The sequence below is a fragment of the Poecilia formosa genome, unplaced genomic scaffold (assembly GCF_000485575.1).
Source record: "Poecilia formosa unplaced genomic scaffold, Poecilia_formosa-5.1.2 Scaffold3, whole genome shotgun sequence".
NCBI classification, from domain to species: domain Eukaryota; kingdom Metazoa; phylum Chordata; class Actinopteri; order Cyprinodontiformes; family Poeciliidae; genus Poecilia; species Poecilia formosa.
The window spans coordinates 5,483,709-5,508,352 of record NW_006799942.1 but is presented as its reverse complement, the minus strand read 5'-3'; the positions used below and the strand labels follow the sequence as shown (position 1 = coordinate 5,508,352).

The following is a 24,644-nucleotide window of genomic DNA, read 5'->3' as shown; positions in this document are numbered from 1 at the left end:
TTAACATGGTAAATAAATTGCCATTAAATCTGCAGAACGAGGCTTAATGACAACTTCAGCTGAAATACCATATATTCTTTGAATAAAGGTGCATCAGCCTAAACATTTAGAGATTTAACTATCAAACCAACAATGCATTCATCAAAATCGCATCAGTCAGTTTATCTTACTTAATAACCAAACAGTTCTTGGGGGTCAAGTGTTTATTTTGTTCTTATTCTTCCCTTCATGTACTGATTACATTGTCTCAATACAGACTAGAGATGGAAAGGAGGGGTTTTAATTGTGCAAAGTAAATCACTTAGTTCTTTTAATATTCATTTTGTAAACGAATCTAGAATTGCCTTTCAAAAAGTCAACTGTCATGCATGCAAACAACAACTAAAGTCCTGAAAGCTGTACTGAAGGAGAATAATATAATATAATATAATATAATATAATATAATATAATATAATATAATATAATATAATATAATATAATATAATATAAATAAGCTGTCATGGAAACTCATAATGAAAAGTTTATTTTTTCAGCCTGTAAGGCGCTCTTGAGTCCAAGTCGCATCAGTCAGAAAATACGTCATGAAGATGAGAAAAACATAAGCCACATTTATTTAGAAATCATCAATCATGTGGGGGACCTTGACCATCTTAATGATATGACCCAGTAACATGTTGTGTTCAGTCAACAGCTTTTCAATAATATGCGGAAAGTGAGAAAGTCTGCTGGCAGTGTGTGTGTTTTAAATCAGAGTGAAGCCAGAAGGCTTCACTCTGCTGGTGAAGTACGCATCTGAGCAGAGACGCATGCAGTGTAAATCCAGAGTGAATCAGAGCATAAAGACGTAACTGCATTGATCACAAGCTTTAGCTTGTACAATTTAAACTAGCCAATTTAAGTACATCAGTATACAAAGGTTTATTTGCAGGCAAATGGAAGTGGGAAGAGATGAAATAGTAATTTTTGGGTTACAAATAAGGTGCACATTGTTCAGTTGGTGAACTGACCTGAAGTTTAATGAAACTGTTTAAGTTTGATTCTTCACAATAAAGCAGCAGAAAGAACAAAAAAAAATGTTAAAAGCTTTGTTTTTAAGTATGATCATACAGTTTTACAACATAAGCTGTTTACTGCATAGTTGTTACAAATGTTAAAAAGCCATTCTGCTATTATCTAAATAGATACATAAATGAATAAATCTTTATTGTAAATGTTTTTGCTTTGCTGATATGTTTGAACTTATTTCATATCAGCTGCGCGACATGCTCAAATTTAGCACATGTTCCATTTTCTATTTTTGTTATCTTCTTCAGACGACTTTCCTCACAGTGGTGCATGTTTGCTGATTTACCCTAGAGCACATGTCAGTAAAACTATCAGTCACGGCTTCTGAAACAATCAAACTCTGCCAAAAGCTAAGCATAAGCAGCCTCGCCAGAGCCGGTGCTCATGCGAAAAACAAAGTAAAGCTGGTGCACCTTTACTTTTATGGTCAATAAAGCTCTTATTGATCCTAACTTTGATGTGCTCTGTTATGCCTCCAGCAGAGCCAGACACACAGTGAGCTTTGTCCTTTCTCTCACTGGTTTGTTGTGAAAACTACAGGGAGGGAAGTGGCGGTTTAGACTCTCGAGGCTGTCCCCGGATGGTGGGCTCTGAAAAGCACTGAACTGTCTGCAGAATATACCTTGAAGGATGTGAAATATTCTCCTCTTTTGTGCTGTTCTTTTTTTCCTTTAATCTCACCATCTCACTCTCTCTCTCACCAGATTGTATCAGGATAGACTGTAATCTCAGTAAGTGTCTCCTATGATTATCTTTTGTTCCATGATTTAGAGAACATGCACTGTGATATATTTATGTGCTTCTTTCCCTTTTTTTCCCCCTTCATGAAACAGAACATTCGTCTTGTTTACTGTTGCTGCTGTTTCTCTGAAGTACCATTACAGATAACAGCAAAAATGAGACCTTTATTCACTGAACAGCTGCACAGCTAAATGTAATTAGATCCCTTTGTGCTTTGCTCAGAAAACCTAACAATATAGTTACATGTTTTCTAATTATTTTAGCTCCATAATGCGGTAATCAAATGTAGCTAAATTTGACATACACTAGTCCGCTGCCACTGAGTCGGTTATTTGTTTGCATTTTGCTAATTGGCTCTCATGCCAGACAAATGGGTTTTAGCCTAAGAATAATTTGCAGGTTTTTTTTAGATCTAAGACTTAAAGAAGCAGAAGTGAAGATAGCATTTTAAGAGTAGAGACAATCATACTTTAAGGATGTTTCAATCAGGAATTGGTGTGACATCATGCAAACCTGTAAAGTGCAGGTTTGGATGATTCTACATTAGAATTGCAACATCAGAACTGCCTTTATATGCTGCATCAACATAAGATTAGCTTGGATAAACTAGCTTAAGACTGATATTGATATTTAAAGAATAACTGATCACATGCGATGCACCAGCCACAGGTTCTGAGATTTGCCAGAATCTTATATTTAAAAGTGTCTTGATTGTAAGCCCAGCTAATTATTGGGACTCTATTAATATACAATATATCCTAAATGTTACCCAGCAGTAAGTGATAGCAAAATGAGAATCAGAGCAACAACAAAAATGTTCTTAATGACGTCTTAATGATGATTAGAGTGAAATATTTCCATCTAACATTCATAAGGAATTTTAATGGCATATTTCAACAAGCATTTTATTTTCCTGATAATGACGCGTAGATTAATTCTGGACATAAGTTTTTTTTTTCTAAATAAATGAATTAGAATAAAAATCAATAAAAGAATGCACCGTTTAAGTCTTTCAAAAGCAGCGAGGCATCAAAAGAAGACCTTCTGTTAGATCAACACAATCGATTTTCTGGAATTCAGTACAATGAAATGGAGCGGTATTCTATATCTCAGCACGGTCAAATACATGATGAAGATTGTGGTGCTCAACAGATAGCAAGAGGCAGGCAATTTAGGCTCTGCCTGAGATAGCAGCAGTGTTAGAAGCAGATAAAATGTATCACCAGGAAAGCTGCGAACATGCTTTATGTAGACGCTGGGAAGAGTTACTTCTGCAATGCAGGTTGTTTGCAACCTCTGTGTTTGAATAATTTCGGATTATTTTTTGAATAAAATGTCTAAATGTTCCATTTCTCAGTGATTTACAGGATTAGTGTGTGTTATTATGCATTTCTTATTACATGAAATGAAAACCCTAATCACAGCAGTTTTTATTAGACTCGCAAATGCAACATTTACTGTTCATTGAGACCTGGCCTCAGCCTGTAATCCTGTTAATTTATTAGTTGGAGATGAAGCTTTAGCGTCTTTGAAAGGCAGATAAGGGCACATTTGCAACAGATTTATTGCACATCTGTAAGACTAATCTGCTGCCCCCTCTGTTCAATTGATTGCACTTTCTTTATCTGATCAAGGTAAGTGGAGGGAATGTTTATGTATGTGTGTGTATAGTTATCTTAAAGGTATTTTTTTTTAAAGATTTCCTGCATCTCATAGAAAATTGTAATATAACAAAAAATGTTAAATTGGATAAAGTGAGCAGTTATCCCTCTTTCCTCTTACTGTCTGGGTTTTAAAAAAAAGTCCCAATGTGTGCCAGCAGATGGCAATGCACTTTCACGTATTGATCATAGAACATATGTCTCGTATGTGTGTAATTAAATGGCTTCCAGATATTTTTTAAAAAATGATGGTGTATGCAAAAGCCTAATCGACAGATGTGACAAAAGAGGCTTTTATAGATGCTGAACCAAGCATGCACCAAACCTCTGAGCGAATTAAAAATATATCTACTCTTAATTTCATGGAGTACATAAAAAAATAAAAAATAAAAAAAAAATTCCGAGGTTGATAATTGAGATATTTGATGTATAATTGTGACAGAACCAGAGAAGGAGCTTCTCTGCAGAGAGTTCCTCGAAACCATCCATCACTGGATGCACACAGGGAGGGTAAAAGTTGGTTTAACAAATCCTGTTAAAGTGCCCTTGATTAATTCTTGTATAACCACAGAATAATGGGCCACTAGATGCTCCTGAAGTAAGATGCACCAAATTACAAAATGACTATAACACGCTTCGATTAGCATGCACGTCACGCACGGCTGGGTCTCGGCGCGCTCGCAGGGATGACCTGTATAGCTGCGGCGGCACCTTTGAAGTCGTCTTTGTTTGAGAGTATTAATCAAATTCAATTTTAAGTGAGGATCAAACTGGACAAAACAGACTCCTTGCATGGGCGGCTGGGGCCTGAGCTTCTGGAAGAAGAGCTTGTGAAGTGAAGGAGCTTTGAAAGGAAGCCAGATTTCTAAGAGTTTACGGTCAGATGCCTGGAAGAATATAGATCACAGTCCACCATCTCAATACCTCCTGCTGAATCAGAGATGGATCTTTTATAAGAATGTACTTTTATTATATTTATTATATGCAGCTCATTTATAATTACTCATACACAAAGTTCATAGGATGTTTAGCTTGCAACTATTAATTCATTTTTTTTTCTTTAAAGAATATCTCTTTAGAATTTGTTTTAAACTGATGAAGGACAAAAAAGCAATCAGGTGAATTTGCTGCAGCATCAAACTTATCGTCGAAACACAAATTTCAGGTATGGATCAATAACTGAGGACGAATAAACTGATTTTCAGTCGCAACATAATTTTTGTTTATGTGATAAACCACACAATGGGGTTTCAGCCCAAATACACAGACGGATCAGGATGGCCTTTGATAATATACAGTAGATACAGATGCTTTTAAAGTTTAAAATCAATTGATGCACTAAGATGTGAAAGAAATATATAGAGGACAATGTTTAATTAATAGAGTTTCATTCATCAAACATTTTTCATCTGAGTTCTTCACTAAATTCTTAATCACAGATAAAATAGCAAGACAATCACTGCATTAATGTAAAATAATTAGAATCAAACTATGGCTTTTTTTGTTAATTTCCATTGTATTTCTGCTTTTTTATTTAGATAATACATTTTCTCACATCTGGAAACACTGCAATTTGAGCATATGTTTGTTTTTTTTGTTTGTTTTTTAAGGATCCAACACTATGTATACAATATAGTAATGCAATAAAGTGTAAGTGTATTTTATGTTTCAATCAGAAAATAGTTAACACCAAAAGTATTCATTCCTTTGACAGATTCGGGTTAAAAATAATTTAATGAACATGTTTCTTCTGAATAAAAGAACTTTAAAGTTTTGTGGCGGAGCAACCAGAGTCCAGACTTGTCTCTGACGGAGAATCAACAGATGGAGCAAAACATTAGAGTGATGGCAAGGAGGCCTTCCAACCTTAAATACTCTTTAACCCTCCTGTTGTCCTCGGGTCATTTTGATCCGAGGACAAGAGGAGGGTTTAAAATACCAGTGGAAATTTTCAAAAAGCTGGTCAGAAACCATAAGAAGAGTTTCTGATTGCTGTAATGCCATTTTGTTTTTGCTGATTACTGCTAATTATTGAGAATGCTTTTAAAAATTTTGGACATGCTGTACTCTTGTAAAATGCAAGGAAAAATAGATGTTGGTAGTAGCCCGGATAATTCTAACATAGGAAGGAATCAAAACAACTATTTCAACAGTTTTAAAGATATAAATGAAATAATTAAAGCTGAAAGCATCCCCGTGCAGCTCATTTTTAGAAAAACTTTCTACAGAAGATCATTCACCACAGAAATATTCAGTGGATAAATTAATGTCATCAGTTTACCATATTAATGTTTGCTCATGTAAGTCACTAAATCTGCCTTAGCTGCTCTGTGATAGAGTTTAAATTTGATTAGTGTGAGGAAATTTTAATGCCGAGGTGGAGTTTGTCAAAGTTCGACGTGTAAATTGTCAAAATTCCTCAAAAATGATCTGTTAAAAATGGCCTGAGGGAGGAAGTGCCTGTTGGAGTCAATAATACTCCATTCTTGACTGAAATTGAAATCCTAAAGTTTTCTGCTGCAAGGCAACTATGGTTTATATGTAAGCAATAAGTAATTGTACTGAACTGTGGTGACCTTAGTGTATGCTCATTGCACAAAACTCCACTGTTGAAGAAACAGATTGCTGAAACTCATTCAAAGTTTCCCAAAGGAAATTTTGAAAATGTAACATACATCAAAAGTAAAGTAAAGAATAGATTAGATTAAAAGGTATCTCTTTAAATGCCAGTGCACACACAATATTTAGAGAATAGATGGCACTGCACACCACAGTAAAAAACATCAACAGTGAGGTTTGAATCTGAGACTACCACGATGGGGAGTAGTTTTTAGCAGGCTACAGGCAAGCTTCATATCGAATGAAGGATCAATGGAGAAATGTACCGGGACCTTCTTAATAAGAAACTGAAGAAGAAACGACGGTGGATTTTTCAGCAAGAGAATGATCCTGAGCACACAGCCAAGGAAACTCTCAAATGATTTCTGAGACAAAAAAATAAAGCTCCTTGAAGATTAGATGTCATAGAAGAGGCCCCCAGAAGCTTTAAAGGTTGGAAGACAGTAATGTGGAAGAATATTTCAAACTCAAAACTAAGAAATGCAAATGACTTTTTTTTTTTTTACACAAGATGAGTTGAAGTTGTAATTACTCTGAAAAGCATTGAAAAAAATGTCCGTGATCGTGTTCCATTCCGCTTTATTACACATAATTTAATGGAACGAGTTGTCTACATTTCTACATTTATGGAGATCACTCGTGTATATTTTCTGAGGAAAACATTTGTTTGTTCAATGTTTATTTTTCCTACTGTATAAATCATTACTTCTCTGGCCCAAACTTTCTAGAAGTAACATTTTTTTCTGTGTTGGTATTCGTGTATTTGGCCTTAGATGTTTAGATAGCAGCAAAGCTCCCCTTCTGAGCAGCACAGATTAGATGAACAGCCTCCTCTACCCTTCGTCCTGCAAACTCCTATTTCATTACAGCAAATCCTGCCCGTATGTCTGATTTCATGATAGTGATCCACAAGGTAAACATTTCTGCCTTTTCAGCTCTACTTGACTCCGCACAGTGGTTTGTTTTTCCACATCTAAGTAAGTCCATTGAATGCAAAGGATGCAGGATTTGATGTTATTGATCCACTCCGAGTGCGTAGTCAATATTCAGTCCGTGTCATGCGATGTGCTACGTGGAGACACTTAATTTGCAGCCGGACAAGGTCTCCAGGCATGGGTTTTATTTCCCAGAGGATGAAACAGTGTATTGTTCGGAAACCAGCTGATGTTTTTCATTTATTGCCCTCTATGCGTCCCTTGTAATTCTCCTGCGCCCTGAGCACAATTAGACAGACAAACCCCTCAAGGCAAAGTCAGCTTAGGCATGGCCAATTAGTTTCCCAAGCGATGTCAGAACTCCTTTGAACTGCCGTGTCGGCCTGTTGCATAGGCGCTGATTCGGGTTGACGGTACTGCAGTGGCAAGCCTCTGCACTGTGACCTATTTTTAAACCAGTGAAAAATGCAGAGGATAGTGAAGAAAATCTGAAACTTGAATTTATATGAGTGAGCCAGGGCCTTCACTGTAAGCCAACACAGCTTTTCAGCAGAGATCACACAAATGGCTCAACACACGTTAAATATTTAGCCTGGAAATGACTGTGCTGTAGGTGTTTTGTTCTTAGTTTTACTTTGAAAAGGAGGTGAATTTAAATTATTGCTTTCTCCTGAATCTTTCTGCTGTATGTGTGAGTGATAAGTAAATGGATGTATTCACCCTGTAAGTGCTTCTCAAGTTTGAGTGCTCGTGTGAAAAGATACTGCGCCCCTGTGATATGATTGTCACTTGACGCTTTCCTCCTCTTAGGCAAGGGACCAGAGACTCTTCTTGTAGGCGAGAAGCTGAATGACAACGAGTGGCACACAGTGAAGGTGGCACGACGTGGGAAGAACTTGCAGCTATCGGTAGACAATGTGACAATGGAAGGTAGAGAGATGAGAAAAAGAAACGTGGCCTATCAAAAGTGTTTTAGCAGCTCACGATAAATGGGTTTGTTCTCTAGGCCACATGACTGGTGCCCACACCCGCCTGGAGTTCAACAACATCGAGACAGGAATCATGACAGAGCGCCGCTTCATCTCAGTGATGCCCTCCAATTTCATCGGCCACTTGCAAGCGCTCTCCTTCAATGGGATGCTCTATCTGGACCAGTGCAAGAATGGAGACATTTCCTTCTGCGAGCTTAATGCTCGGTTTGGCATGAGACACATTGTGGCCAACCCCGTAACTTTCCTAACTCAAGCCAGCTATTTGGCCTTTTCGACCTTGCAGGCCTACGCTTCCATGCACCTCTTTTTCCAGTTTAAAACCAGCAGTGCGGATGGCCTGATACTGTATAACTCCGGAGACGGCAGTGACTTCATCGTGGTGGAGCTTGTCAAAGGGTGAGCGATGGGATATTTTATACATCATGTTATGTGTCTTCCAGGGATATAATGCCATTTTTATAGCAAACTGTATCACAAAAATGCTATATATTAAACAAAATTTAACTGTACGATGTAAGAAACTTGGCTTAGCAATTTAATACTTTGAAATTGGCCTCTGTCTCTTTATGAAGCTCCCAATCTTATATAGGCAGCACTTTGTATGAATGCCAGAATAGCTGCCACAAGAGAGTCAAGGATTCTTTAAGCATGCCTGAGAAATTCAAAGCAACACTTCAGGTTTGTTTTTGATGAGGGAATAACATAATACATGATATAAAACTCAAAGCCGATTTTACGTAACACTCCTCTTTAAAGTCTGACTTTTACATACAGTATGCATGAATGTCATGTTGATTGAAAGGTTTTTTTTTTATCAATTAATCTCATGGAAGTTTTTTCCTAGTCAAAATAATACAAAATACATCTTTATCAGAAAATTTTAAAACAAGAATCGGCTAAACAAGTTGTTAGTTTTAGTGGATTTTCCAGAAACCATATATCGATATACACTGTGGGGAAAAAGACCATTCGTGTTTTTTTTCTCACTTCTGTACTATATCAGATTTAATAATTGCTGTTTAAGTCAGTCAGGATAAGTAAAACATTTTATTTGCTAAATTAAATTATTTTCGAGGGAAACTTTATATTCTACAAAATCCAAAGTTTACACATACTGAGCTTGTTATGCCTTTAAACACTGACAAAGCCCGACATCATGCAAGTTATTTGTCCTATAACCAATCCACTCTGGGGAGAGAATGTTTCAAATTCAAAGTTAAAAGGCCCACAATTATATGATACTACGTGTAAATTCTTGAACTGTAAATGCACGATATAGGGGTTCATTTAAAATGATTTGTGAGGCAATTAGTGTCCAGGTGTCTCAAGTTAAAACATGTTGATAGCTCCCCTGAACAAGCATCAACAACACCGCTATGTTTCAAAGGATATTTTTGTTTTTTTCATTAAAGATATTTTTTCATGGCAAGAACATCAGAAAGTGGCTGTGGAAACAGAGCCAGCAAAGCCGCAATTGTATCATCCCACTGAAATGCCAAGCACAAACTCTCTGTCAGTGAGCAATTAGTCAGCAGGAGGTCTTGTTCAGATCTGGAACCAGCAGCAGAAGCTCCGAAAGACAACACAGACAAAAAAAAAAAAAAGAAAGAAATAAAAGGCTCCCAACACTTCTGTCAGGATTTTCCGGCTGTTCAATGTTTTGTGTGAAGTGTGGCGGCTCATTCATGGATGGTTTTTAACTTTGATTATTAACATAATTAAGTTTGAATGAAGTCTGTCTGATGACTATGCTTGAAGTAAAACACACTAGTTTGCAATTAAATCACATTATTTTATTTGAATGGCAGCAAAAGAAAATTAATTGTTGCCGAGTAGAATTAGTGGTAATTTATGTGTGACATTTGTTACGAAAGGAATTTGAAAACACAGATCTTGAACAAATGTTTCGTCTTATAGGTACATTCATTATGTGTTTGACTTGGGAAATGGACCGTCGCTTATGAAGGGTAACTCTGACAAGCCTCTCAATGATAACCAATGGCACAACGTGGTGATCTCCCGTGACAGCAACAATGTACATGTACTCAAGATCGATTCCCGTACCGTTACCCAACACACCAACGGAGCCCGAAACCTGGACCTAAAAGGTAAAATGCATGCTGTTTACAACAAAATCCGACTATTTTCATGTTTAATTTGAGATTTAAGTTTGCTAAAAAGCATTTCTGTTCCTTAACTTTGTGTTTTCTAGGGGAGCTGTACATCGGTGGTGTTGGAAAGAGCATGTACAGCAGCCTTCCCAGGTTAATAGCTTCTCGGGAAGGATACAAAGGCTGTCTGGCTTCTGTGGACTTAAATGGAAGGCTCCCTGAGCTGCTAGCGGATGCCCTTCACAAGGTGGGAGAGGTGGAACGAGGCTGCGGAGGTGAGGGCAAAAAAAATCCCAGATCATTTCTGTAAATGGTTTTCTTGTTGTTCAGCTTGGCGTATTAGGGATTAAACCAGAGGGACAGGAGGCCTCTCACTGCACGCTAATTGTTCCCGATTGGTTTTGGAATTGAACAGGTGTCTCAAATATTCCACATTGATTGGGAAGAAAAGAAATTCAGTAAATCTATTTTTTTATTTTAAATGTTGCAGTATTTATTCATGAGGGGATTTTGACTTTTTTTTTTTTTTGTAATTTTTTTACAGTCCAAAAATCTAATCTATAAAAACTGCCTAATAAAATGCTGAGAGACCTGATGAGTGTGGTAATGAGAACTGGGAGTCGTAATCAGGGGAATGTGGTGCAGTTGGGGAAGAAACCATAAGGAAAAACTAAGGAAAGTTGATTAATAAAAACCCAGTGAGCACAAGAGGAGACGAATCAAAACACAGAATAATCTACTAAACAACAGGAGAAGTATTAGTACAAAACAAATATGTCTAAACCAAAATACACCGCGAACAGAACTTAAGAAACAACTTTTAAACTAACAGTTTTCGACAAGATAATCCAAATACAAACACAAGTAATTCCAAAACCATTAGGAACATCTTCAAGTCAGCATCTATGAAGTTCCTCCCTGTGAGAATAACATAAATAGATGTCAATAAGCTCTAGATCTATCTAAATAGAGTTAGCTATTCCCTCATGTAAAATCAGTTTGATAAGTTGTCTTACATATCTTGTGCTTATGCACGCAGCCGCAAGGCTGTGCAGAGACCACTAAAGGGGCAGGTGCTCAAGAAAAATAAAAATAAAATAGCACATCTAACCGCATTCTAGGACAGAATATTAACAAAGCCACACAGCTTTCAGAGTTTAATAAACAATTGTAAATTACAAAATTGTGAGATATACAATCAAAGCTAAGGGAAATCTGTAGATAGAGCATACAACTATGCATATGTAAGATATTAGTAATTTCTTTCTGCAGGTCTATTTTGCTATAGGAAAGTATTGCAATATTCAAACCCGCAATTTAGCAAAACTTGTAAATCAGAGCTAGACCACCAGACATATTTTGTCTTTACAGAATTACACTATTAAAAATATAAACAAGGGCACAATGCAACCTCTTAGTGGACTGTAATCTATAAAAAAAGAGCTGCTTGGTTTGCTACACTAGCAGTGGAGATGAAGATGGTCCATTCAGGAAAGCAGAGCTCCATCAAACTTTAATGTGGAGCTGCAGAAAAAAGAAAAAAAGAAAAAAGAAAAGCAAATATTGAATTGTTAATGCATGTCACCATGAGAAAAGCCTACTGAGTTTAGCTTAAAAAACATTTTTTAAAATTAAAATCACACATTTTTGTCTCATGAAGTGAAAAAATTATTTGCAAAACAAACTTATTTGTGCATGTTAGAAATATTTTCTTGCTATTCTAAGTTTTTGTTTGTGACTCAAAGTTTTGCTTGTGATTCTCACATGACGTCGTGGCCAGGGCCTAAAATCACAACATAAGATTTCTGATGTGTGCAAATAAACGTTTATGTTTGGCAAATAACTTTTTAAGTTCACAAGACAAAAATGAGTTATTTAATTAAAAAATATATATATTTAAAGAAAACCTTTTGTTTTGTTTTTGTTTTGTTTTGTTTTTTTAAAAAAAGAAGAAATCATTACATTTCCAAAAGATTTAATTACAATTTTATTTTACTTATCTGAGGTTAGTTTTTTTTTTCTTTTTTTCATTGAATAATTGTGAAACAAAATTAACTTCATTCTGCAAACCAGACCCTAAACTTACTTAAAGTCTGGATTGAGTGTTTTTCCCCTTCATTAATGACACACTTTTATTACATACATTATATCTATCATGGTAATTCAGGGTGAGTTATTTTTAATTCTAAATGAATATCTTTGTTGGACTTTTATTTAAGTGCTATTCTCCTTCAAGATACATTTACCTAACACCAGAATAAATGCAAAGTACATTATGCAGCAAAGGAAATAAGAAGACATTTATCCAATATGGAGATGATCGGTTTTGGACGGGCAATGTGCCCAGTATTGCACAAGCGATACTGATATCATTAACGATACAAGGAAGAAGCTTTTTAGTTATCTAGCTTTGCTAGCAAAGTCGTTAGCTAGCAGCTAGCAAGTAGTAGCACAACAGCAACAGGCTAATGTCTGTATGATAAAAATACTGACTCGATAGATAAGAACAGTTTTTCCTCACCTGGCTGTCTCCTCCTGCTCAGTAGTTCTTCAGAGAAAGGCAGACGCAGAGGCCTGTCAGTGTCTGTTGTATTTCATTACCTCTCTGCTTAAACCGCTACTCCGTGCTGAAGCAGAAACGATACAACATTCAACGTTTTCCGTCATCTGACAAGTAGCAAGTCTACTCCACTTTATTCACCAAAAACGTTGTTTGTTTTTTTTTAATTCACCAAAAACTGATCTGTAATCTGGAACATTCGCTACGTTGAGCTCCAGTTAGCCGCCTTATCTCAGTGCGCAAGAGGCATTTGCGTCATGCGTCACGGGAAAAAGGTCAAAGGTAACAAGGTGACGAGAGGGCTTATTATGTTGTACAAAAAAACGAAAACAACAAAAATCAAATAATTTTAGTACATGTTATTATGTGTCAGAAGAGAGCTTAGAAAATAATACAAAAAAAAGAGATTGACCAAAAGGCCACTTGGGGGCAAGGAGCAAAAGGGGCAGGTGCTCAAGCACCCCCACCCCTCCCTCTGCATGTGCCTGCCCATCTGAATGATGACAGCTGCCTCTATTGCCCACATAAAAGACGACTTGAATCTAAACAAAATGTGATTGAATCCCTGCAGACACAGAGATATATACTTCCGATATACCTTTGTAGATATGATCCCTGATTATTCATTAACCAAAACTCCAGAATTACCAGATTATGTGCTTTTATTTTAATGTGACTGCACGTATTTAAATGTCCAAAGTCTTAGTCCTAAGGTTATAAAGGTCTTTTTAGTTCTTGGCTTTGAGATTCTGTCATAAGAAATCAAAGTGGCATGACTTAACAAAGCTTACTTATAAAATGCATTTATTACTGATTTATGTTTTAGTTTTTTGTCTCTTTATCCAATGTATTCAGTATATGTTATCAGTAAAAGCCTATTTGATTATTTTTGTAGGAAAGCATGAGAACTATTTATTCATTCATCCATCCCAGACTGCAGAATTGTGAAGTGGAAGGAAAACAATGGGCGGCTGTGGAAATCGTTTTAACCAAGTCAAATCTGGAAAATCTGACATGCATTTATATTACACCCCATTTACTCTGTTAACCCCAAATTAAATCTGGTGCAACATACAAACCATTAACTGAAGAGGGTTGAACGCAAATGCGGGCCACTCTCTCAAGATTTTGTTTGTACAACATTCCTAAACTACATGGATTGTTGGGTATGTAAAGGTAGCCATAAGTGTTTTACTTACTTTTGTTTCGTTCACTCCTCTTGAGTAAAAGCAAAGGTGCATAAAGTGAAGTGAAAAGCCCTTGCTTAATCTGCTGTGAACACCCTTCAGGGCCCAGCACAACCTGCACAGAGGACTCCTGCCACCACCAAGGTGTGTGTCTGCAGCTGTGGGAGGGCTTCTCCTGCGACTGCACCATGACCACCTACGGGGGACCTTTCTGCAGTGACCGTGAGTAAAGGTGTATCACGCCCGACTGGCTACGACGCTGGAAAATGTCTTCTTGACAGGCTTATCACTGGCACGATGCAGATCAAATTCCACCATCAATACAGAATTCAGTAACACATGAAATACACTTTAGAAAGAACAGTCAGCTTTTTTTTTACCTCTAAAGGGATGAAACCTTTAGGCGGTGTCCCGCCTGCCACGCATTGAAACTGCTTCCATTTAGGTCTTAATAGAATTTTAATGAGTTTTTGTCTTAGAGGATTCACATTCTAAGGACTGAAGGTAAGTTTTACACAACGATATGAGATTAATGTGTTAACCATTCCAACAAAATCCAAGCAATAATTATGTCCTCTCCTCTGTGCATTGTCTTTTTAAACATAGTCACACATGACTCACTGTTTCACCATATTACAACAACAAAACATATTTCTTATGTAGCAAGGTCATGAATAATACAGCCAACTGTTACCAAGGGCTCCTCATATTAATTATAGCAAAGTATTGGGTTTAATAGGCCAGCCATGGCAAGTTAAGCTTCATTTGCTGCAGAATCGTTTAGAATAACTGCAAGAAATGTGTCTTTGTGGTAATTGTTTTTAAAATGTGGTTTTATATTTTACTTTTTAAGAGGGAAAAGTACGTTACACTATAAGCTCAGCAGGCACTCTAGCAGAGGATAATTTCTTGATAAGTGGTGTGCTGGTTAGAAAGTTAATATATAAAGATAAAAAAAAGACACTTCAAAGATAGGAGCTCATTTGTTCGCTCACAAAGACTGCAGTTTTGTATCTGAGTGGAGAATTCAGTGAGCAGTACGAAACACATGTAAGGATAAAAAGATAATACTTCGTCATTGATGGTTAGAAGCATGTTTGTTCACTCACATTTTGACTTTGGAGAGAAAATTCAGCAAACCGTTGTGCACTTGATGTTGTAGAAGTCAACAAAAGCGGTTTCCTCATCTGAGGGTTTCCTTGATGTGTGTGTGTGTGTGTGTGTGTGTTTTTTTTGTTGTTTTTTTTAGTTAAATACACTTTTCTGTAGTTTTTAAAGCATCCATTAATGTGCAAAGACAATAAAAGTTGTAACTAGAAATGCACTCAAAGATCTGCTGTTGACTAGAATAGGACTGTGTTTCGCCTTGTTGGTCCTAAAAGCTGATCGACCCATTGGAAACTCAAAACTGGAACTTTTTACATTCAGTAAATGAATAAGAAAGTGACATACAAGTTTGACACTTGTTCTACACATGTTGATGTTCCATAGCCTGTCTATTGGATATGTGTGACATATTTAGTCTTTCTGAATAAACATGCAGTGAAACTCGCAAGGTGAGGGGGAAAGTACCATGCCGCACTGAAAGGGGGCAGCGCTGAGCACCATCTGCTGAAAACAATCTTAAAGACACACAAAAAAATAGTCAGAATAGAACAATTTAAGAATGACTCTCCTCCTTGGCGATCATCCTCCTTAAAACAGTCAGAGTTTTACAAATGAAAGCAAACAAGAAGGAGACAGTGATATGTGGAGATGGATATGGATATGGTCCATGGACTTTATATACAAATAGAGGTAAGACCAGATCCATTTTCAAGCTTTTTTTTTTTTAAAAAAAAAAAAAAAAAAAAAAAAAAAAAAAAAAAAAAAAAAAAAAAAAAAAAAAGTACATTTCACTATGAAAAGAAGACTGAGTTATGTCTCTGGTGTTCAAAGTGACACCACATGAGGCATCAAAGGTATAACTTTATAGCTCAGCTTGAAAAGCATTACTGTTAAAGCAGATCTTATCTTTCACACAGTTACACAAGAAAAGCAATGTTTAAAAGGATGAAGTGAACCATGGACATTCTTAGTTTAGTTTTTCCTTGTATTCAAAGAAGCTTTTATGTATGCTTTTCAAAGTGTGCCCTGATTTGTTGATTTTCACTTCACATTACTGTCTTGAAATTGACTCATTTCTCTTTTCACTTTCAATCACTTGTGAGTGTATTTGTGTTTCCCCATGCAAATCTGCTTATGTTGTAAGTTGTTTTCTTTGAAACAAACCGACTTCCTGCATTTATTTTCTTTTCTCACAAACAGCAACAACATGCAGCTGATCCTTATTATTCTTGAATAAGATGTCAAATGAGTTCCATAATGTTGGTATGCGTGTTTTCAGTTTTAATTACAAGCTTACTGGATAAACCACACAAATCCTCCCACCAATCTGTACCGACTTTTCTTTCTCCAGATATCTGATTTTACTTTTGTAATTCTGAGACATAATCACACGGTTTAGCTATTTTGGTTAAGTCATCTTTGAAAGTATTTCAGATTCCAGCATCATGTTATTGCAATTAGGATGTTTTGAACTATGGCCTTGATTCCAGTCTTTCAGCTGAATTCTTTTTACAAGTTCCTAGAGAAAATGTTTTTCAAATTATGCAAAAAACAAAAACAAAAAAAAAAGACTTTTAATATTACAGCTAAACAACATATTCAACTAAAGCCCAATTTCATGGAAGGTTTTGTGATTTTCATCTCACCGTTTTTGGGAGGCCTCTCAATCAAGTCCATGCTAAATGGCATGGCGGCCCAATATCAAAGGTCAACCCAATAGATCAGATCTGTTTGGCGTAAATAACAAGTCTTGTGCTTCACATTGAACCATCACTGAGTCCTTGGAAGCAAAACAAAATGTTGCTGTAGTGTATAAACAATGAACAGTGTAGCAATGTTTTTGTTTTTTTTTGCCTTGCAGCAAAATGTTCTTGGGTTCAGATCCCCTCTGGGGTTCTTTCTGCATGGATACTCTAGCTTCCTTCCACACTGCATCAACATGAATGTTAGGTCAATTGGTCGTAGCCTTCGGTTCGACTCTGTGCATGTTTTGTTGTTTGTATGTTGACCTGTGATGGGCTGGCTGGTTAGGGTCAATAGATCCGTGTAAAAACAATGACTAATACTTGGAATTTTTGTAATTTTATTCAGCATGAGATGTCAAAGCTCGCCTCTTTTCACACTGGAAAGTAAATTTTAGTTAATTTTATCAACACCGACAATCTGAAGAATTTTTCCGTGACCAAGGATTAGAAAGAAGCCGTTCTGTTTAACCATTTAACCCACAGTAGGAAAAGCTGAAATCATTTCTACTTGGTTTGTGACTCAGTGCATTGATATTCATATACAGACATTGTCTAAGTGAGTTTGCAATAAACATCTGTGCTTATTATTTCTAGGTCGTGGCTTCATTACCAGAATTAACAAGAATGATGTTTGGTGCTCAATTTTCAGCACTTCCTCCTCTAAGCATATGGTGTGTGTGTAATTATTGGTTAACCTTTGCAGCTACAGATAATTGATTTGGCATATTTATTACCTGCTTGTGTTCACACATTGGCCCGTTTGTCACAGTAAAAAAATAGAAACTATAAGGATTATAGATATACTCCTGTTTCTTCCATAACATCTTATTTTTTCATTCAACTTTAATTTTAGAAAATGTAACATTTCCTTTAAGATAAATTGAACATTGATTTACTTGTTTATTGTGGATTCATTCACAATTACTCGTACGTTCGAGTTGAGTAAAGTTTTTAGTATATTCTAATTTATTTAGTTATGGTAATCCTTGCTTTTCCTATGGATAAATAAGTATAAATGACACAGAGGCAATTTGCCATAGCCACTCTTCAAAATAGGAAAGATAAAAGTACATGCCATTTACATAATATGTTTATCTTTGTAAATCAGGAAGTATTACTCTGATGCTGTTTTTCCCACTGTCATTCCTCTCTTGTTCCCTGGTTAGCCAGCCACATATTAATCACCTCCTCATCACGTTTGCCTCCCTCTTCTGTTATGCCTTTGTCAGATCATCAGGTTAGTCGCTGTTGTCCTCCCTGACAACAGCAACTATTATGATTCTTGTATCCTCCACTCCCAAATTTATGAAAAGGAATTTCATTAGCTGTGAATAATGTTCCTTCTAATTGCTCTTCCAGTTTTTATTGAAACAGAAAATATCTTCGAAATTCTATCCGTACCACTTAAATCTTGGTTCTACTTGTGTTCTTCCATTGGTTTTGGTAAGTTCCTGTCATTCTGCTCGCCTCCTGCCAGTGACTGAGTTCACTACCAGTGAAAAACATGACAGTGACAGCCGTTACAGCGGGTTGCCAACACGTGTGTAGAGATTTAAGATATTTCGAAATGTGTTTAGTTGCATGTTTTTAGAAAGATTAAATCTTCCTGCTTTGTGGTTTTAGGAGAAATGTGATGTTTCACCTGAAATCGGTGGGGGAAAAAAGGAGGGAAGATGTAGCATGATGCAATGCTCGATAAAATGTTGTTTTTCTTTTGACCTTCATTTCAGGTGGATTCATTCACAATTACTCGTACGTCCCAGACGGGATAATCCAGGATAGAGGTTTTGACTTAATCTTGAGCCTTGGGACAGAGGCTCAAGAAAATATATTGCTCTTCATAACATGATAACCTAACAGGAATAGAGTTCAGATATGTGACTCTTCCTGGAGTCTGTAAAGTTACCATTTTAGTTTGCTTGGGATCAAACAGAGGAATTAACACAAAATGTCCAATACGTTGTTTTTTTTTTATTTTTTATTTCCATACATGAAGCTTATCTGCTTAAAAAGACTTTTCATATGACAGAAATTTTACGAGCTTGCAATGGATGTTTATATTCCAGGTCTATTTAAGTATTTCTGATTAGCAGTAATTACAATTAAACAGGCTAATGCAGAAAGCGCATGTTGAATTGGAGATATAAATGAGTGACTCACGGCAGCGTTCATTTAACAGTTTCAACTAATCTCACATCAAATTCAGTGCAGCTTGTCAAAATTGTCTTAATTAAGTTTTTGAAAATGAGCATGGCGGTCTGCGGAAAATGATATAAGCAGATCACTGTAAGGTTTTAGTACATGTTTCAGAAAGTTAGGTCTGTGGAGATTAAAAAGTTCTGCTTTGATGCACAATTGATGAAATGTCTTCTGTTGGTTTGCCGTAATTAGTTTCAGAGGACACGCTTAGGCTCTGATTTCTGCATATAATAAAAATAATGAGATCCTACCTGCCACAAAACACTATTTAAATGTGCTCAAATGGAATTAAAACCAAAGTTAAGAATAATAGTTTTTTTGGAAGATAAATGCGGAATAAAATCCAACCATTGTTGCAATTTTAGTTTTTGTTTTTCCTACATGAACTAACCTTTCTTCTAGAATATGAACTAAAGATGCAAAATATAGGAATATTGCACCTTTCCATTGCTCCATGAATGTATGCAAAGGAGAACTGCAGTGGATTATTTGGCAATGTGGCATGTATTCAAGTTTTCCAGGAGCATTTTTGGCCAGACTTTTATTTTTGTTGCCATAGTTCTCTGAATGAGGTTTGCAGAAAATGGTCAGAACATCATAATGATGGAAAAGGCAGAGAATAGTTCAGAAATTGTGGGCTAATTGCATAACGATGTTGCTATTACAACCCAATTAAGGATTCACAAAATAAAAAATATATATATATATCCAGAAATTAAAGGATTATAATAGCATAAAAGACTTGAAGATGTCCATCTGCTAATTAAATATTTCCCTTTGTGGAAACTTGCAGACATCCCATTCCCTAGTTTATTATTTGGGATCTCATCGTTTTCCCAGGTCAACTGTGACAAAATGGCCATCAAATTTTGGGTTTTCACCCGAGTCTCCTCCCAGTTGGATGTGCCCTGAAAACACTGAAAGAGGAGCGCCCAGCAGGCATCCCAACAGGATTCCTGAACCACCTCAAGAGACTCTTTTCAAGGCAGACTACCTTTATTCAGAGCTCCCTTCGAATGATGGTTCTCCTCTGCCTATCTATACAGCCAAGAACAGCCACCCAAAAGAAGCTCTTTTCAGCCTCTTATATGTGGGTTATCAACCTTTCTGTCACAATCCATGTCTAATGACCACAGGTGAGGGTTGAAACGTAGACAGACAGATAAATGGAGGCTTTTTGACTCGGCTCATTCTTCTCCACAGTAGACAGAAATAGCACCCATATTACTGCAGACAACACCCCAGTCAGCCTGTGCTGCTCCCGCTCCATCATACGATCAATTGAGAAAAAGGCAGAGGATGAGTCTTGACTTGTATGGAGAGGTGTACCTCCTCCTGGTTGAGAACCATTGTCTAAGAAAAGCTTATTTTTGTCCCTGCTTCTTCAAGGTCGACTGCAGACAGCTACACTGCACACCAAAAGCCACGTCATCTGCAAAAAACAAAGATGAAATCTTGAGGTTCCCTTCTTCAGATTCTGTTTAAATAAAACACAAACAGGGTCAGGGACAAGGGACAACCCTGACGGAGTCCAGCCTGCATTTGAAAAAGTTTAATGTTCAGCTGGGACTGCAGACAAAGCTTTTATGTTTAGCCTTTTCCAGATCCACAAAAGCAAAGGTTGACTTGACAAGTGCACGCCGGTGACCCTCCTAACAGTTTTCACAATGGTGCAGATGTGGTCCACTGTTCTATGGACAGACTGCTTCTCCTTCGATATCCAACCATCCAACTTTCTCTCAATATTTTTTAACAGAGACTGGATAAAAGCTGAACAGAGTAACTGAGCGTATTTAAGGTCCTTAAAGGTTAGCCTCTAATCTAATTCTATTTTTATGAGGAAAACATTCAAATTGATTATTTAATAAAATTCATCACGTCAGATTGAATCAACACTACACGTTTGCAGCATTCAGCCCTTCAGCCTTGTGCAAGAAACACTTAGGACAATTACATAGATGTGAGAAGAAGTCGAGCACCTCAGGGAAAAATGTCCTTTATTTTTGTTTCTGTCCTTGTAGTCTCTCACATCATGTCTTGTGTGGCACACTTTAATGTTTTTTTTGTTTTTTCTCAGAAGAGCAGCATCACTGCTCAGACACTAAAAACTCTAGTAAACATAATTAAACACTAATCTGTTTTTTATGTAAATTGTGCATTAGAAGTGCCATCAGTAATCAGACCAGATTAATATCTTATCCTGTTCGGCAATATTTGAAGTGAAACTATGCTGGGTTTCATGTAGTGACACTGACAAAATGAGTCATGCAGCTTAATAAACTGGCAAAGACATAAAGCAGTTTGTCTAAAGAGATACTGATGATGCTCGTCCATAAACTGCATTTATGGATTTTGAGCTGGGAAGATAATAAAAGAAAAGTGCTGTTTAACAGAATAATTTTAGATAAAAGTGTTTGAAAGATAAATAAATAGAAAACATCAATGTTGCTTTTTATTGGATAAAATGACTCAGACTTAATGCTGTTCTCTATTGATAGTTTGCTGCTCAAAGGCCAATCGAGAATTTTCCCTGTCGGTTCAATTCAAATGTCAACGTGTGACATTATGAGAAATGTGAAGCAACTTCACAATGATGAAATCAAAAACAGTGAAGAGGTGCAAAATGTACTTTCTTTTTCACAAAGCATCTGTTAAGAGATTGTTAATTTGTCTTAAATGTATTAGCTTTCATTTTGGTGAGTGAGTACAAGAAACATCCAACATCAGGTAAAAAACATAATACTGAAAGCAAAGTCTGGATCTTAAAATCAATCTTTAAGATCCAGAGTCTATATATTTACCTTAACTTTAGACTGACCTGCCATTTTATTGAACACACCTTGTTAGTACCGGGTCAGTCCCGATTTTGTCTTCAGAACTGCCTTAACGGTCAGTTTTATGAGATTTGAGCTTTGTGACATAGTTTTATTTTTATGCTGCTGAAAGCAGCCAGAAAGAGATGGATGTGGTCAGGAGCAATATCAAGGCGGCGAGTAAACACGGCTAAATTGGTGGTAAACAGACTCTAAACGTACTAAGAAAATGTCCCCTGTTTCATTACACTACCAGCAGCATGAATTATTGATGGGAGGAAGATTGGACCTATGCTCTTGTGTTTACATCAAATTCTAACCCACCGTCCGAATGCGGCGGCTGAAATCGAGACTTACTGGGCCGGGCATTTTTTCCTACCTCTTATTGTCAGTTATTTTGGATTGCCCACATACATTTTAGCCTCAGTTTACAGTTCTTACCTGATAGGAATGACACCCACTGTGATCTTCAGCGTCTGTGGCTCATCTGCTTCAAGTTTTGATGTGTTGTACATTCAGAGATTATATTCCTCATATCTTGGTTGTGGTTATTTTGGATGCTGTTGCCTTTCTTTCATCTCGAGCCAGTCTGCCCATTTTCCTCTGACCTTCGGCAGAGGCAAACAAAACATTTTCTTCCACACTGCTGCTCTTTGGACAGTTTCCCTTCTCCCTTCCCATTCTCTGCAAACCCGAGACATGGTTTTGTGTTAAAATCCAAGTAAATTGTCCGTTTCTGAAATACCCATTCCAGCCTGTCTGGCACCAACAACCATGCTACATCACACAAAGTCCCTGTCTTCTCTGCTCTGATACTCAGTTTGAACTTCAGCATGCTAATTTCACATGCGTAAAGGCCTAAATGCACTGATTTTCTGCAATATGCTTGAAGGATTTGTTGATTGAAGTGATTAAATAAATGGACGTTGAATACAAAAAAAACCTTCTAAACACAAGTTTGAAATCAATAGTAAACAAAACTAAAACTGCTTTAACGTTTACATGGAAAAATCTAGTGCACAGTTTGTCCTTTTTTTTTTTTAGATTGTGCTTCTCCCTTTATACATTTTTTATGATATCCAACATGGACTGATGCACTGTTTAACTTGGAGCACAAATAACAGTGGCACATAACAGCTGGTTATTTTTCTGAAGTCTATGTAACACCATTTTGTATCTGCTTTGGATTTCAATTGCTTAGTAAGATACACAAATAAATGATGCATAAAGGATTGACTGCTGATTCTCTGCATCTATTTTTGGAAAATCTCCAGCTAAAACAGGCTACCACAAACTTTCTGGAACAGTCAAAAGGTTTTGTTGCACGAGCGACAGGACTAAGAGTGATTGGCCATAGGTGCATTGGCTCAGGTTAGGGCCAATGTTTTTTTTTTGTTGTTGTTTTTTTTGCTGACCACTGCAACCCACAACTTTGATTTACTGTTATCTCTTAAGTAATAACAGGCCATAACAGAGACCAGGACCACTTCTACAGGGGGACTGGCCAAGGTTGTGTTTTTTTGTGTTTATCTTTATTACAATGAAACAATCAACTGTATATGTTGATATCTGCTGTTACAACAAAGTCCCCAGTCAACGTCACTTACTGGTGAAGTAAAACTGAAAATGTTATGTAAGTGATGTACTTCAATATTGAAGCAAAACTGCCAGATATCAGCCGGAGGGCTAAAGACTGTACACATTTTTATTTTTTTTATTTATTTTTTTTTTCAAAATGTGACTTAAAGACAGCAGAGTCAATGTTTTGGAGTGTTTGTTACAAAACTTTTGATCTGAGTCCCATAGCAAATTTGTGGGCAGAGGACAAAAGAAGTGTTTCAGCAAAGTCAGCCTACAAATCTGACTCAGTTTCACTCATTCTGTCTGGAGGAGGGTGCCAGAATTACAGCAAACTATTGTGAGAAACTTGAGGAATGATACCTCAAAATGTTCGGCCCAAGTCATATTGTTACAGGTGAAATGTTTGTAAAGTTTTGCATTTGAAGAAAGATTCCTTAAACGTAGATCTCTCTATAATGTGACATTTATTAAATGTAATTATTCGTGGGAAAATGAAGTGACCTAAAACAAAATGTTTTGTCCAACGGAATGTCAGACAGTGCAGACAAAAAGTTTGCCTTTAATTGTATTTAATCTATACTTTTAGCTGTGATGCTTCAGTATAATATAGCTTAACAATATTGTTTTCCAGTAAAGTCAATGTTTACTTTGGTCCGATGTTGTTTACACCGTCCTGATTTAAGGTCTAAAGTACCAACGTTGCCTGTGTGACTGCCGACTGCAGTGCTGGCCCTCTGTGTCTTCATGTCCTCATTAGCCTCAAGAACTTATATCATCAGCAATCTACATTTCTTTTCCACAAATAAACCTGTTCATTATTTACAGTGACTAGACATTGCTTCCCCTGACCTCTTGTGTGCTTTTGGGTGAAGTGTCACGGATTGGGATAATTTAATGCGAGCTGATGGCTCATTAGAATGCAAGCAGACGCAGGCTGTGCTGAGCTATGTTCAACAGATTTGAAAATGCGAGCCACACTGGCAGCTCACTCAGATATGTGACAAGTTATTTCATGATTAGTCATGGTCTCTTATGACTCACCCTCCAAACACCGAATGCAGGAGAGAGGGAGTTCAGTCTTTTGCCAATGTCACACTGACTAACGGAGTTAGGAGAAATATCCAGACCGCTATAATACATATTTTACTCTCTGTGTCCGCAGAGGGGTTCAAAACTTACAGGAGGAAATTGAGCTTCCCTCTGCAGCTTTTGTTTGAAATCCATAACAGGGAGGTCACTCTGGTTTACCAAGTGAGTTCTCATTTCTTCCCTTTTATCAGATAAAATGCATTTATGTGTGAAATCCTTTAGGAAATGTCTGTGTAAC

At 36.8% G+C, this 24,644-nt stretch overlaps 1 protein-coding gene across 1 annotated transcript in view; it reads left to right on the top strand.

Moving 5' to 3' along the window:
- The first annotated feature begins 7,202 nt into the window (after positions 1-7,202).
- Positions 7,203-24,644, top strand: part of LOC103141225 (neurexin-2-like) — a 78,937-nt gene continuing 61,495 nt past the window's right edge. The window contains exons 1-5 of the mRNA XM_016673959.1: positions 7,203-7,952; positions 8,029-8,410; positions 9,932-10,122; positions 10,227-10,400; positions 13,975-14,094. Of these exons, the coding sequence (XP_016529445.1) occupies positions 7,946-7,952; positions 8,029-8,410; positions 9,932-10,122; positions 10,227-10,400; positions 13,975-14,094 (874 nt within the window). The 5' untranslated portion in view covers positions 7,203-7,945. The remainder of the gene's footprint in view (positions 7,953-8,028; positions 8,411-9,931; positions 10,123-10,226; positions 10,401-13,974; positions 14,095-24,644) is intronic.